Genomic DNA, 14290 nt, shown 5'->3' with positions numbered 1-14290 from the left:
AAAAATCAAGAAGGATTATGTCAACAGGGATTCCCAACTCCAGTAGTTTTGTAGTATAGTCATATGACTTAAGCAGATTAGTGTCAAGATTACTGTTGAGTAACAGTATATGAGGGAGGAGTTGGGAGCTGACTAGCAGTTTCTGGTGTGAAAGCTGATGCAAACTGGTTATTTAGGATCTGGGCTTTAAAAGCTGGGTCTGAAACTGTCTGACCATGGTGGGTCAAATCAGGGATGGAGTGCCTATTTTGACATTTAACAGAAGCATACTGCCAAAACAGCTTGGGGTTATTTTTTATATTTTCAGCTAACCTTTCTTCATGACTCTTCTTCAGTTGTTTGATGTAATTGGTAACCTCATTCTGTGCCTTTTGATACTTCTGATAGTTTGCAGCTGTTTTCTTTTTTTCAAAGTATTTCCAGGTTTGATTCTTCCTGTTCAGTAGTTTGCTAGTTAGACAAGTCATGAAGGATAGTGTTTTTGCTTGTCTCCTCCAAAATGTTCCAGTGTGAGCTTTTTCAAAAACTAGCAAAACAGCTTTGAATTTCTGCCAAGATTCTTTGCTATCTGAAGTGAATATGGTATCCAATCAAAGTATACAAGTCTCTCAGAGATACACAGGTAATCAATGACTTTGTGTTGTTTAGGAAGAGGTTGAGTGGTAGCCAAGCGCAATTCTGTGAGGATAGCAGGATGATCACTGTTATCAATAGAGGCAAGAAATTCATTTTTAGTCCACTAAACTGGATTATTAAGAATAACGAGATCCAGTATGTTAGATTAGATGTTTGACCATCTCTGTACCGTGTAGGTTGGTCAACAGTTTGGAACAGCGAATGTTCAGACAGACAAGTAAGAAATGGAGATTCCTGTTCTTTGGCTGAAAAACCAGACCCATCAACTCCATCCAATTAGAACCATCAACCAAAAAATGAAATATATTATATACTATATCATGCATATATTATATATTATATATCAGTCACAGAAATTTAAATATTCACATATGAATGATAAAGATTTCTTTGCTCCCAATCTTCTCCCCCTTAATATATGGTATAAATTAGATAAAAATCTGCCATGTTATTCAAAGTCCAATGCTAAGTTGATGTTTCACTGTCAAATTTGTATCTGCATGGATTTGTTATGATAAGATCTGATAACTGTGTCAGTAAATGAATATTGTAGTTTCTCCATTTTTAAACATGAGACCAAAATGTGTAATGAGGGGTGTCAGTTCACAAAATTTCTTCTTCATTGAGGTTTTGCTTTCAATGAAAGTGCAAAGCAGAGGTTTCATTATAGTTACCATGAAAGGTATTTACAAAATCTAGGATGGGGTGGAGGGAATTTGGCGTTGATCAAAATATCAGAAATCTGCCCTGAACCCTTCTATGAATGGGTAATATTTTGTGCAACACATAAATAATACATTCTCAGGATAAATAGACTTACATCATGGAACTTTGATAGCAGTGGTTTTGTTCTGTCTTATTTTCCCCAACAGTTGTGCTGCAGTTGCAATAAGAGTATCCATTATAAATAGCAATAATATTGACTAGAAGATTGTTTTGTGGTGGGAATTAAAGCAGGCAGCACAGAACACATTATATTAAATACCTCATCTAACATGACCTAACCAAATACCAACTCTATAAGGTAAAGATACCATTGATTTGACAGTTGTCGTAAAAAAAAACAACACCGTCTTCTCTGAAAGGCTTAATTTAATGACTTTTGGTTTCAAAAGGGTTTCAGTATGTAGGAAAAACATCTACAAATCGAACTTTTTGATTAAAAGTCAGAAGTTTTTTTTCAAAAAAGGGAACAAAAATCTGATTTTCTGAAGTTGGAGCATCTTCACCTACAAATTCAACAGAACAATAAAGTTACCTGTTTTTGACATAAGTTGGAACCCAATTTGACATGTGTCAAAATACTTATGGGTAGATCCTGTTGCATTTGACATTTCTATTCTGTTTGCTTTATTTCTTTGTTTCTCTTCAACTTTATTTAATTACTAAATGTGTAAAACACTATTCAGATAGTAGAAGCAAAAAAAAACTGAAAAAATTGCCCTAAGTATAGGGATAAAATTTGATAATCAAATGGAGTGTGACCTAGGTCTCCATAATATAATGTGTGATATAACAGTGTGATAGAGGTCTCTATAAATGCTATCTGGAATGGCCAACTTCTTCTTAACTTCAATGTTCAGCAAAGATTTTTGTTGTTCATATTGAAAGTGTTGTCAACATTTGACCATTTCAAAGCCAATCAAAGTTAATTAACTATAAAAAAAATTAGTTTTGACTATCCTTTGTCTGGAAGGTCAAAAATTCTTGAGGTATACATGTCCTACTTATTATTATTTGAAGTTTGTGACACCAAGGGATTTAATATGTTTCAGTAGCATGTTGGGTGGGATAGGGTCTTAGAAAACAGGAGTGGATTTCAAGAATTTTGAGAAGTTTATTTTCTTTCTATTTGACTTAGTGAAATTTACTTTCATGTGTAAATTCTTTGCTTTGTCCAAAATATGGGCAGGGTTTTGATAAGGTCATTTCTAATAGTTCAATGACATACTTCAAGGATCATTAGGTTGTCTACATATTAACACATTTGAGATAATCTTACCAATTTCATTAATCAATATTAAACATTAGAGTGGTTCTAACAAGGTTCCTTGAGGAATTCATGCTATTTAGGGAGGGGTTTAGAGAGAATATTTTGTATTTTACAGCTTGGGATAAATTTTAAAGAAAATAAATATAAAATTCACAAAGAGATGGTCTACTTCAAATTTATTCAGTGACAAAGGAATTAGGTTGTTGTGATCAACCAAGTCAAATGCTTAAAAATATGAACATAGTATGAGGCCAAGTGGCAGTTCCTCAGATGACAGAAAAATCTAGCATCAAATCAGTAAAACCACAATAAAAAAAAACATTTTTAATGTTTTTTTTTCATGTGAAATATTATTACAAAGAATAATTATCAAAATCTCCTGTTGTTGAGAAAGTACCCATAAATTTTCATCAGAGGACCCTTGAATTTCAACACCAATTGTTTCTCATCTGTTTTACATGTTTAGTGAAGTTTTGATAGGGCCTGTTACTGTCTGTCAAAAATTTTGACAAGGTTACAACAAGATATTTACAAAAGAAATGAATTTCATAATAGAAGCCAATATCTACATAAGAATTTGGCTGAAGTAACATTTTTAGGTGGTCTAGTATTCCACTACATCAGACAAGAATTTTAGCACTTGGTACATAGTTTTGTCAATATAATCTTAGTTGCCATTTTAACTTAATTTTATCAAGAAAAAGCCAATGTGGCTATATTTTAGAAAAGATCAGATGTATCTTGATGAATTGGTGCTATACCCAACTTATTTTTTGTAAAAAAAAACAAAAAAAAAACAAGTAATGAAAGTTTGAACACTACAGTTAAGAATTATTGGGAGCTCATTTTCGTCAAAAACAGGAAACTGATTGAATTTAATATTTTCTTCTTATCTGGGTGTGTTGGAGATGGTGTCCATGTTTTGCATTGTCAAAATATAATGACGGCTTCAAGAGATGGTTTTCTAAGTCATGACTAAGCAGAGTTATCCTGTTTTGAAGGAAAATTTTGACAATGGCTCCAAAATCGTACAGTCAAATCATTGGTGCCTTTACCATATATTCAATATTTAATTGACATAAACCTACAATGTAGTTTTTCCACTGAGCCTAAGCTAATTGTCTCCAAATACAGACAGTCTTACATATCAGAATTTTTGAGTGTGTTCTGGATAATTAACAAGTAACAAATTCTGTTCAAAATTAAAATAAAAAAATTGCTGATTTGAATCTTCATAACATTATCTTTTAGGAGCAGGAAGAGAAAAAGAAACACCCTATTTTTGAGGATTCTTATGCATAAAGTAGTTGAACCAGGTACAAAACAAGTTCCAGGACCCTAGTTTAGAATTTACTTCTGATTGTTTCTAAAGCATCACTTTTCTAGTAAACTGAAATTCTTTAGCTTGTTATAGTTCTGTTGATCAGTAGTGTTAATGCTGTCTGAGTGGAAACCTAGCCATTAAACTCCTTTAAGCTGTTTACAAATAACATACGTGCATTATTCCTACAAAATTAAAGGCACTAAAAACAACATAAACAATACAAGACAATTTTTGTTTTACCTTAATACATACTTTTTGAAGACACAAAAATAAGATAAAAGAAAAGTTTCTTAAAGTTTTGAATAAATGAACAAAATACCAAACCGAAAATCCATCACAGTAAATACAGAACAATCTGTATCTTTTGAAGAAAAAATGTAAAACTGAAGTGCCATTTCCAAGTTCTATTGATAGTATGGTATGTTTTATAAGCGACATTAATTTATTTCAGAGATATTATTATGGAGTTGTCTGAAATTCCAAATATGGCTGAACCTAGCACCATTCCTGAGACTTCTGTTGTTAAAAATGGTAAGTCATCATACTAAATTGTGGTAACAAAATAAAAATAGGTTTGCCTTGCTTTAATAAATATTTTCTCTTTCTTCCTCTTGCTTATAAGCTTCTCCCCAATTAAAATAACAAAAAGAAAGAACATACTCTGTACAAAAGCTTGAATCTAGTCCTTCAGAGCTGAGGGTAATGAAAGGGCTATTTTACAACACAAAAGTTTTTTTCATAATTTTTCCAGTTTGGGAGACAACCAGTCTTCAGGCTGAGAAATTTCTCTCACTCTTTGCGGTTCAATCTTTCCTGTTTTCAATTCAGGAAAATACTTCACTCTTTCCTGTTTGCAGGCATAAATAATAATTGCAATAAAAAAAAAGTCATTTCTACCAAAGAATTTATTTTGTGGAGCAGCCACACAAATTGTCTCTTGGTAATTGAGCACCCCTCTTGGTACCTAACCTACAAACTATTGATTTTTATTTTTTGGTATTTATTTTTGTCTTGTTGTTTAATATTTATATTATTTCCTGGGCAAGAAGCACATAATTCAGTCAGATTTTTCTTACTTCTCAAAATTTTGTCAATTTGCCCAAACGTATTAAGAGATGTCCAGGCATTGCTAGTTTTATATATTTCTGTAAATAGATCTTGAGTAGGAGGGGTGCAAATTTTTTTTTTTTACAATTTTTCCGGGAAATTGAGTTTATTCGACTTCCCCGTTCTTCACTTATGTTGCAAATAGTTTTTTTTTTTAATTTTTATTTTAAATTAAATATGTGGTATTTGTTTAGTATAGCCAAGCGTGGTTATCTAATAGATAGCCTGCTAAAGATATTACATGTTTCATTTTCCAAGAAATATTGTTCTTATGTTTATTGTAAATATTATTTTCACAACATTGTTTTGTTATTGATTTTAATCAATACTTATCTTAGATTTAGGCTGAAGCCCCATTGATGCGATGATAGTTTGAACTGAAAAAGTATGATTCTTTTGTGTGTGTGTGTGTATGTTTGTATGTGTGTGTGTCTAAAAATTGCGAGTTTGTCTTAAGGCTTTATATTCTATCAATTTAAACTCTTTTAAAATATAAGTTTTTTGGAATGGGGGGGGGGGACTGGTAGTTAGAACACGAAGGAAAAATACTTTTATTATCGGCTACAAAATTTCAATGTTTCTATCAAACAGTAAGTGGGGTATCTATTTTCTTTCCTGTATATGTATTTTTTCAAAATCAAATGAAAGCTCTAACAAATGGAATTAACTGAACAATTTTATTGTCTGACACTAAAGGAAATTGGGATTAGCGTTAAAAGGAAAAAACAACATTGCCAACAAGTATCTCTATCCAAGATAATTAGCCAACTGATTAGCCTCTAGACCACATAACCTGTGGAAGAATTTTAGGATTAATTTTTTAACTCTAAATCATGAGATTTGGTTTTGGTTATTGGCCAAAGATTGTATGATTTTTGTCCTTGTAAGAATTATTATTCAATTTTGTGGGACAATGTGTTGAAAAGGGGAAGCGGTTGGGTTTGTTTTTTAAGCTTTTCTGTTGAATGTGTTTGATATCTCTTTTATTATACTTTGTTTCAGAAGTCAAAGAGGCTTTACCAAGTGACAATGAGGAGTTTTTTTACTTTTCAACCCATGTTTTGTCTCCTAAAAGGGAAGATGTTCCTGTGGGTGCTTTTTGTGGCTTTTCAGGACCATGTAAGCTTGAACCTGACACCCAGGAATTGGGCTCCATGTGTTTTGACAGTGAAGGTACATCTCAAGTATTTGTTTTTTTTTTAGTCAAATATATGGGTAATATTTTATTGCCCGTACATTTGATTCAGTTTCAATATTTTATTTGGGAAAACTAGAACAAATTAGAATTTGCTAGAACTTCATCATCTTAAAATTTGAAACCGGTGAAGCCAAAAGGACTTTGAGTTATGCAATGTATTGTGGACAACAATTACTGCAAATTTTGGAATTTGCAAATTTCTGTATAAAAAATTTCCAACTTTTGTTCAAAGAATTTGTTTTAGTTCTAAAATAAAATTGAACATTAGTGTCGTCTTGTACTGTAGTAGCAAATAGTAAGTATTATAGATGATTGTGTTTCTTTTTTCACTCGGCTTGTTTATCTCCAATGTTGTAAATCCAGCAGAAAATATATTATTATTATTATTATTATATAAAATTTTCGAATAGCATTACTAAACGTTTATAGTAAGAATCAGTTTGCCTTCTGAATTTTGAAAAACTCATCAAAGCAATTTAAGTGTTAAAAAACAAAACAATTCAGTCAGTGTCAAACATGCCCTCAAAATAGACCTCTGTTTTTAAAAAGAAAGACAAAATTATTATGGAAATCGGCACTCTATTTATGGTGTTTGCAAATCATTAGATTATGCTATCGTAGATAGAAACTTCCATAAACAACTCTAGCAAAAGCCAGTTTAAACAAAAATCAATAAACAAAAGTTTAAATAGTGGGATGGTCATTATTAATTTTTCAGTTACAAAAGAATGTCCAGCATTTATAGGAGTAAGTCAGAGAGGAAGAGAATTTTCGTGTGGAAAAAGTGAAAACTATTTTTCTACCTAAACTACCATATTTCTGAGCATTTCCGTTCATGAAGCAGCTGAATCAGGTACAAAACAAGTCCTTGGGCCCTAGCTTAGAATTTAATTCTTATTATAGCCAAAGTAGCAGGAGCTTTTCTTTCCTAGAAGCTTCCTTGTCTCCTAAGGAGTTTACTTGTAAAAAGTATCGTGACTCAAATTTTGGTTATTTATACTGGCATAATCATTTTTTGAAAATTCAGTTTCCCATTTAGAAAAGTAGTTGGAGAGGGGTATATACACAACAAAGAAATTACTCCCAATCCAGTTGAGAAAAAGTCAGTTTGACTGATTCAGGCTAGGTTAGAACACAGTTGGCAGAAAAATCTGAATACAAAATACGTATCATCCATGTTCTCATCACTACAAGCAGAATGAGGTAGAATGGGTACAGAGAATCACCCTCCTGTAAAATTCAGAAACTGGGTTTGATATTCACTTTTTTTTTACCTATTCCTCCAAGTTAGCTTCTCTTGCCTTCCCCCTAAGGTCCAGACCAATGTGCGTCTATACTCTACATGCACTAGCACACAAGTGTATCACAAATGGAACTGTAGCACTTTTGTGGGAGGGACTTTCTATGGAAGAGTTTCCGTAGGGGGGGGGGAATTTTTCATAGAGGGCGAGCCAGATTTACAAGTATCATTTGAAAAATAATTAAAAATTAAATAAAAAACAGGTTTTTCAGTTGAAAATACGGTTAACGACGTAATACTTCTGAATTATATTAAGAAGCTACTATAGCTTAAGGCTTTTGTGCTAGTTAGCTAAATATACTGGAATGATTTTAGACTTAAAACCAACATATTCAAGTTCTGCACTCTATTCAATGCCCGAATTTAATCTGTGAATAAAATTCTAATTTGTGAAAATTCTATTTATCAAATTATCATGCTTGACTTTGTTCATTTTTTACATTTTGTGTTCTTTTTCACATATGTTGTCTAGTTTTTATGTCTTGGTAGGCCTACTGCTTATTGAGAATGTTTGATCATACTTTGCTTAATTTCTATCTCTATTTGTTTTGTTATAGAAGTTGCATATGCTTCACCAGAGAGTGTTGAAACGATCAAAGGAACCGCTTTTTCTTTTCTATCACATGAGCATCAACAGCAACCTTTGAGTTTTGCATCCAGAATATCCAATTTAACATCTGTGTTGGACTCCCGGGATTTGGATTGCAAAGACGAAGGTATATTTGAAAATAACAGCGTTTAAAAATTAGTTTGAAAAGTGAAATTCCCTAATTCACGCTTCGCCCAACCCAACTTAAGTACTTATCTTCCATTACTCCATAAATTTCACTGAAGAATTGATTTACTACATACCATATTTAATACCAAATTTCAAGAGAAAAGAAGATACCAGTAGCAGGCCCACATGCTTTGAATCACGAACTTGGAGCTCATAGAATCGATTTACCTTCATTCTAGGACATCATGGGCGTTATACAATCATTTATCAGGTTTTATTATTTGTTCAACTCTGTTGTAAGTTCTATGTTCACAAAAAATTCATAAAGTTAAACGACATAATTCCTATTATTTTCTAAAATAGTCAGGTATAAGTCATAGAAAGGTGATCATTCTTTTAACTCAGAAAAGAGTCTGCTTCTGACGGTAACCTTGCTTTTTACACCAATGATTTATGGATGCTGTTGGCCTTTGGAAGGGCAATCAAAGAATTATTGTTTTTCCAAGGCAAAATAAATTAAAATAAAAAGAAACTAAAATTACTTCAATATGTTTTAAATATGATATTTGTTAAACTTGAAATTGTTGGTGTAATGAAAAATAAGAACACATCACACAGAAAAAACAAACGTTGCCACCTAAGCACAAATGGTAGTCTGAACTTTTGATGGCTTTTGAGATGCATGTATTTCCTACATATTTTGGGTCTCCTCTTTTCTTGTTTCGTTGATTGTTATTTCAAGTTGTTTTAAGTTTGAAATATTGTATGACTTTAATTGTGCTGGTCATTGTCTTAATATATAACTCTGTTCTATAACTCTAAGAATGTTGTGCTTATTCGGTTTTGTATTCTTATTATTATTTCCAAAATAAAATTACTCTACTTCGCTATAAGGTACAGCATAGCTAATCAAGTAACAGTTTAGCTTGGTCGAGCCCATAATGAAGACTTTAACCAGCCATAACTAAATGAAATTTTATATAAAATTGCAAATTATTACCAACTGTATTGTGTGAATTTCACAAGGGGATTGAAAACATTTGATAATGGTTAAAATTTGTAAAAATATTGATTTTGATAGCTTAATGTTGTTTTGATTCCTGCGCTCCCCAAATCCTCGCCCTTTCCCCAAAAAATAAGTTGTTGCAAGTGTGTGTTTTACCCCACTATGGTAACCGAGTAGACCCATGCTTATAAAACAGACAAATAATCGCAAAGACTAGTGACAAGGATTTTGTTTAAATAGAAAAAGAACGTCGTAACCTCACACCTGCTTTTATGATATAAATACGTTAGATTTTAGTGCAACTTTGCCTTTGCTACTGTGAATATGGGCGATTTTATTAGTTCCATAACACCACAGTAAAGTTTTTCAAGAGTCCCTAAGAAACTAGAGCAGCATAGACGAAATTGTAGACTCAAAAGATGATTATGAAACTATAGAGCTTTACAACCTTTTTTTAATAAGCCAAAGGTAGAAGCGCTGATAATTTTCTATTATGCCTTTCCAGTCCCCAAAGGCTAGTTCTCAATAAGTATAAATAGGTTAGGGTTAGCTCTTTCGATAAATTAATTAGCTCTCATTTGGATATGAAAATTTGTGAATAACGTGTCATATCATGAAATTGGCTCTCTATTAATCTAATTACCTTTTATTATCACACTATTATCACGGTTCCATCAAACTATAACGCTTAGATTTATTCAGGTCTGATGTTTAGTGTCATTCTTCATGCTTTTAGTCTTTTTTATGGCACTTGGTATCTACCAAAGTGACGTATAGCGATCGTAAATTCTATCCGTCTGTCCCGGTTTCGCTACTTTAGGCACTTCCAGGTAAGCTAGGAAGATGAAATTTGGCATGCGTATCAGAGACCAGAACCAGATTAAATTAGAAATAGTCATTATCCTAGAATCTTGGGAAACACTTAGAGTGGAGGGATCGGGATGAAGCTTGGTGGGAAAAATAATCAAAAGTTCTAGATACGTGATTGACACAACCGAAACGGATCTGCTCTCTTTGGAAGAGTTGGGGGGGGGGGTTAATTCTGAAAAAATGGGGTATTTTAACTTATGAAGGAGTGATCGGATCTTAATGGAATTTGATGTTTAGAAGGATGTCGTGCCTCAGAGCTCTTTTTAAACCCCGACTGGATCCGTTGACGTTTGGGGGGGGGATCTTAAATCTTTGAAAATACTTAGAGTAGATAGATCGGGATGAAGCTTGGTGGGAAAAAATAAGCACAAATCTTAGATAGTTGATTGACATAACCGAAACGGATCCAATCTCTTTGAGGGAGTTGGGGGGGGGGTAATTCTAAAAATTAGAAGAAATGTGGTAATTTTAACTTACGAAATAGTAATCGGATTTTAATGAAATTTCATATTTAGAAGGACCTCGGAACTCAAGTCTTTTATTTAAAATCTCGACTGGATCCAGTGTTATTGGAAGGGGGGGGGGGACCGAAATCTTGGAAAACACTTAAAGTGGAGGGATCAGGATGGAACTTGATGGGAGGAATAAGCACAAGTCCAAGATGTATGACGTAAATAACCTGACCGGATCTGCTCTCTTTGGTGGAGTAGGGGGGGGGGGGTAATTCGGAAAAATGACATATTTGTAACTTACGAACGGGTGATCAAATCTTAATGAAATTCGATCTTTAGAATGATCTCGTGCTTTAGAATTCTGATTTTAAATCCCGACCAGATCTGGTGAAATTGGGGGAGGGATGGAGGGGGAAAATGGAAATCTAGGAAAACACTTAGAGTGGAGAGATCAGGATGAAACTTGATCGAAAGAATAAGTTATAGATACGTGATTGACATATTTGGAACGGATCCGTTCTCTTTAGGGGAGCTGGGGGTCGTTTATTTGGAAAAATTGAGGTATTTTAACTTAAGAACGGGTGACCGGATCTTAATGAAATTTGATATTTAGAAGGAACTCATGTCTCAGAGCTCTTATTTCAAATCCTGACCAGATCTGTTGACATTGGAGGGAATTGGAGGGGAAACCGGAAATCTTGGAAAACGCCTATAAATGTCGTAGATACGTGATTGAAGTAACCAGACTGAATCCAATCTCTTTGGGGGAGTTAGGGGCTGGGGGTCCGTGCTTTGGCGAGTTTGGTGCTTCTGGACGTGCTAGGACGATGAAAATTGGTAGGCGTGTCAGGGAGCTGCACAAATTGACATAGGAAGTGGGATTGAACCACACTTTTTGTACAGCCTATAGTTTGAAATATAACCAGTCAGTTGGGTACATCCGTAGGCAATTTCTCTGGAAAACATCTAGCAAATCTTCCTGCGTTTTTTGGAGCGCCCATACTTCAGAACTATATTTGACCACTGTCATCATTATAGCTTCCAATATTCTAATCTTGGTTGATGACATTTCTTCCTATTCTTCCAAACTTTTTTCAATTGTGAAAAAAATACCCTGAGCCTTGACTATTCTACTTTTAACATCTCCAAGGCACCCATCACCTTCACTAATAATACCTCCAAGGTAAGGGAGCTATCCACTTGATGGATGTTTTCGTTACCGAAAATCAGCTTTTTTCGCTTATCCTTAACCTTAGTGGCTTAGTCATCTTAACGTTAATCTTCAAACCTATTCTAGCATCCTGAACTTGCAAAATCATCAGCATCAGCTTGATCATCTGTGCTGTGGAAAGTTTTTCTTCCCCATTTTATTTCGTGTTCTTCCTTTGCCTTTCTTGTGCTCTTTAAGACAAAGTCCATCAAAGTGATCCATATAAATGGGAATAGAAAACAACCCTGCTTAACTAGAGATTTAATTCGAAACTAGCTATTTTATAGCTTTAATGTGAAAGTATAACTTTCCAGGACATAAATTATGCTGATGATTAATGAGCAAATACGACAAGTCTTATTTCCACTGTTAACCGAATTAATGTTATTCTCTTATATAGGAAAAAGGATTAATCTCATTAAGACAGTATTTGTCTGGTATACCATATAAGGATAAGTCTTTGGTTTTCAATAACGTAATCAAGAATGTTAGCTGTAAATGCAACCCATAGTTCATAATTCATTAGGTAGAGGTTTTTAGCTCGAAAACACCCACCAAAACAGACCAAGCCCATAAAAATTATCCATTAGTCACAATCACGTGCGAATGCTTTGTTGTTTACTAGGTTATAATTTCCTCGAATGGTGCCACTGCTCAAGAGGGAATATTTATTCGCCGCAAGGTCCCCAGTTTTGCGGCTATCCCGACAGGGTCAAGGCGGCCCTCTGCAGAGGCTTTTTTTCCATAGACCTGGATCTTACGCCCTGCTGTAGTTGTCATGTAGAAGATCCTCCCATGATTATGTTCTGCGTCAACATGCAATATAACTCATTGCTGGGAGAAGGTCTGTAACTCCCGGGACGTGTTCTTACAGCGGTGGGCAATGCTGAGTATATATTAGAGGGGACTTCTTCCTCCTTCACTTGTATTTACGGGCCCCGATAGAGGGTACCCCAGTTTCTATAATTGACCCCCAGGGTGCGTTTGCTCCTAAGGAAAGAATTGAAATTATTTTGAAAAATTAGAAATTTGACACAAACTGGTGAGTTGGGCTTAGTGTCAAAAGCCTGTAAAACGGAACTGCGGACTTAATTTATATTTTATTTTGCACTCCGTGGTAATTTAAACCAATCAAATAATTGAGCCTGTCAAAATTATGCTGACCACTGTAAAATCCAGATGATAGTTTTCGCAAATATCCCTTTTGATCTTCAGATTGATGCACCCGATTCAGGCTAAATTATCTGTTAACCGAGCTTCGTTAATATGGGCATAAGTTTGGTTGCACCTTGATGCACTTAAATTCGTAGTCAAATTTTAGTAGTTCAGAAAAAAAGCGCCTCCTTGAAGCGCCCATTGAAACTTATACGTTTGTTAATCGAATTTCATCGGTCCAGAGATGAGTAAATTGTTTTCAAATTAAGTGAAATTTTCTAGAATGGAAAGTTTCGTAAGCTAAAGACAGGTTATATTCAAGCATAATAGAAGCCACCGACGCTATTTCAAAAGGTCTGTGACAGAACTGAGCCGCCAATTCTAAAGACTAAGTTTCAGGGCCACAATTGCATTCGATCGTGTAAAAAGTAAGTTAAACCATGTTAGGTTCCTGGTGTAATTGGGATTTTAAATAAGTTGAGTGTCAAAAATTTACAGTTCTAGAAAGATTTTTTTTTGTAGCAAACTGACAAAAGGCCTTAACAATAGCTAAAGAGAATATGCATGTTTTCTAAAGCCATTTTTTGTGTGCTACTCGACTGTGCTTGGAACTTGCTTCTGAGCAACTGTGTCTCTTTTAAGGTCTTTTAGGCATCCATCATCATGCTGATAGAATTGCGCCAAAAAATTTTCTTTTAAGGGAGTTTCTAAATAAGTGAAAATCATTAACGTGAAAAAAAATATAAAAAACGGTACTTGTGTATTATTTAGACCACACTCAATAGGTGAAGTTAGGTTCTTTCGTGAAACAAACTACGATGCTGGTGCATTTTAATTAAATATGTTGTATTTAGAGGTGGTTAGGTTAGGTTAAGTTAACTAGGTTAGATTAGGTCAGACGCACTGTTTTGTTGTGGGCATCAACCCCTTATCCTGGAAAAATATAATTGCCTCTTTCTCAGTCTTTGGCAATTCCTAAATCATCATTTAAAAATCTATGTTCAGACACTATCTTCTATCACTATGCGTAGCCTACTAAATTGAGTTTTGTCTTTGTGGCTATGAAACCGGATTTTCTCATAAAAGTACCTGCATCGTAGTTTGTTTCATGAAAGAACCTAACTTCACGTATTGAGTGTGTTCTGAATAATACACAAGTAACAAAAAACATTTCAGTCTACAAATAATGTTTATAGGCTAAAAATGAAAGATGTACGTCAATTTAGTTTAAACTAAGTTTGTTAAACCTAACTTTGTCCGGAAAACACAGTGAACGGGGGAAGGATGGACGTTTTTCCTGAAGATTCCCATTTCTAGAACT

At 34.1% G+C, this 14290-nt stretch overlaps 2 protein-coding genes across 2 annotated transcripts in view; both read left to right on the top strand.

The window, feature by feature from the left end:
* Positions 1–14290, top strand: part of LOC136041964 (zinc finger protein 271-like) — a 184777-nt gene that overhangs the window by 6551 nt on the left and 163936 nt on the right. Inside the window, 2 exon segments of the mRNA XM_065726782.1 lie at positions 4405–4484; positions 6063–6233. Of these exon segments, the coding sequence (XP_065582854.1) occupies positions 4405–4484; positions 6063–6233 (251 nt within the window).
* The window catches only part of LOC136041962 (zinc finger protein 502-like), a 58305-nt gene continuing 52161 nt past the window's right edge, over positions 8147–14290 (top strand). Inside the window, exon 1 of the mRNA XM_065726779.1 lies at positions 8147–8274. The gene's annotated coding sequence lies outside the window, so the exon portion shown is untranslated. The remainder of the gene's footprint in view (positions 8275–14290) is intronic.

The sequence above is a fragment of the Artemia franciscana genome, unplaced genomic scaffold (genome assembly GCF_032884065.1).
Source record: "Artemia franciscana unplaced genomic scaffold, ASM3288406v1 PGA_scaffold_52, whole genome shotgun sequence".
NCBI classification, from domain to species: Eukaryota; Metazoa; Arthropoda; class Branchiopoda; order Anostraca; family Artemiidae; genus Artemia; species Artemia franciscana.
Note: the sequence above shows the minus strand (reverse complement) of the source record. Positions and strands in the feature narration are given on the sequence as shown.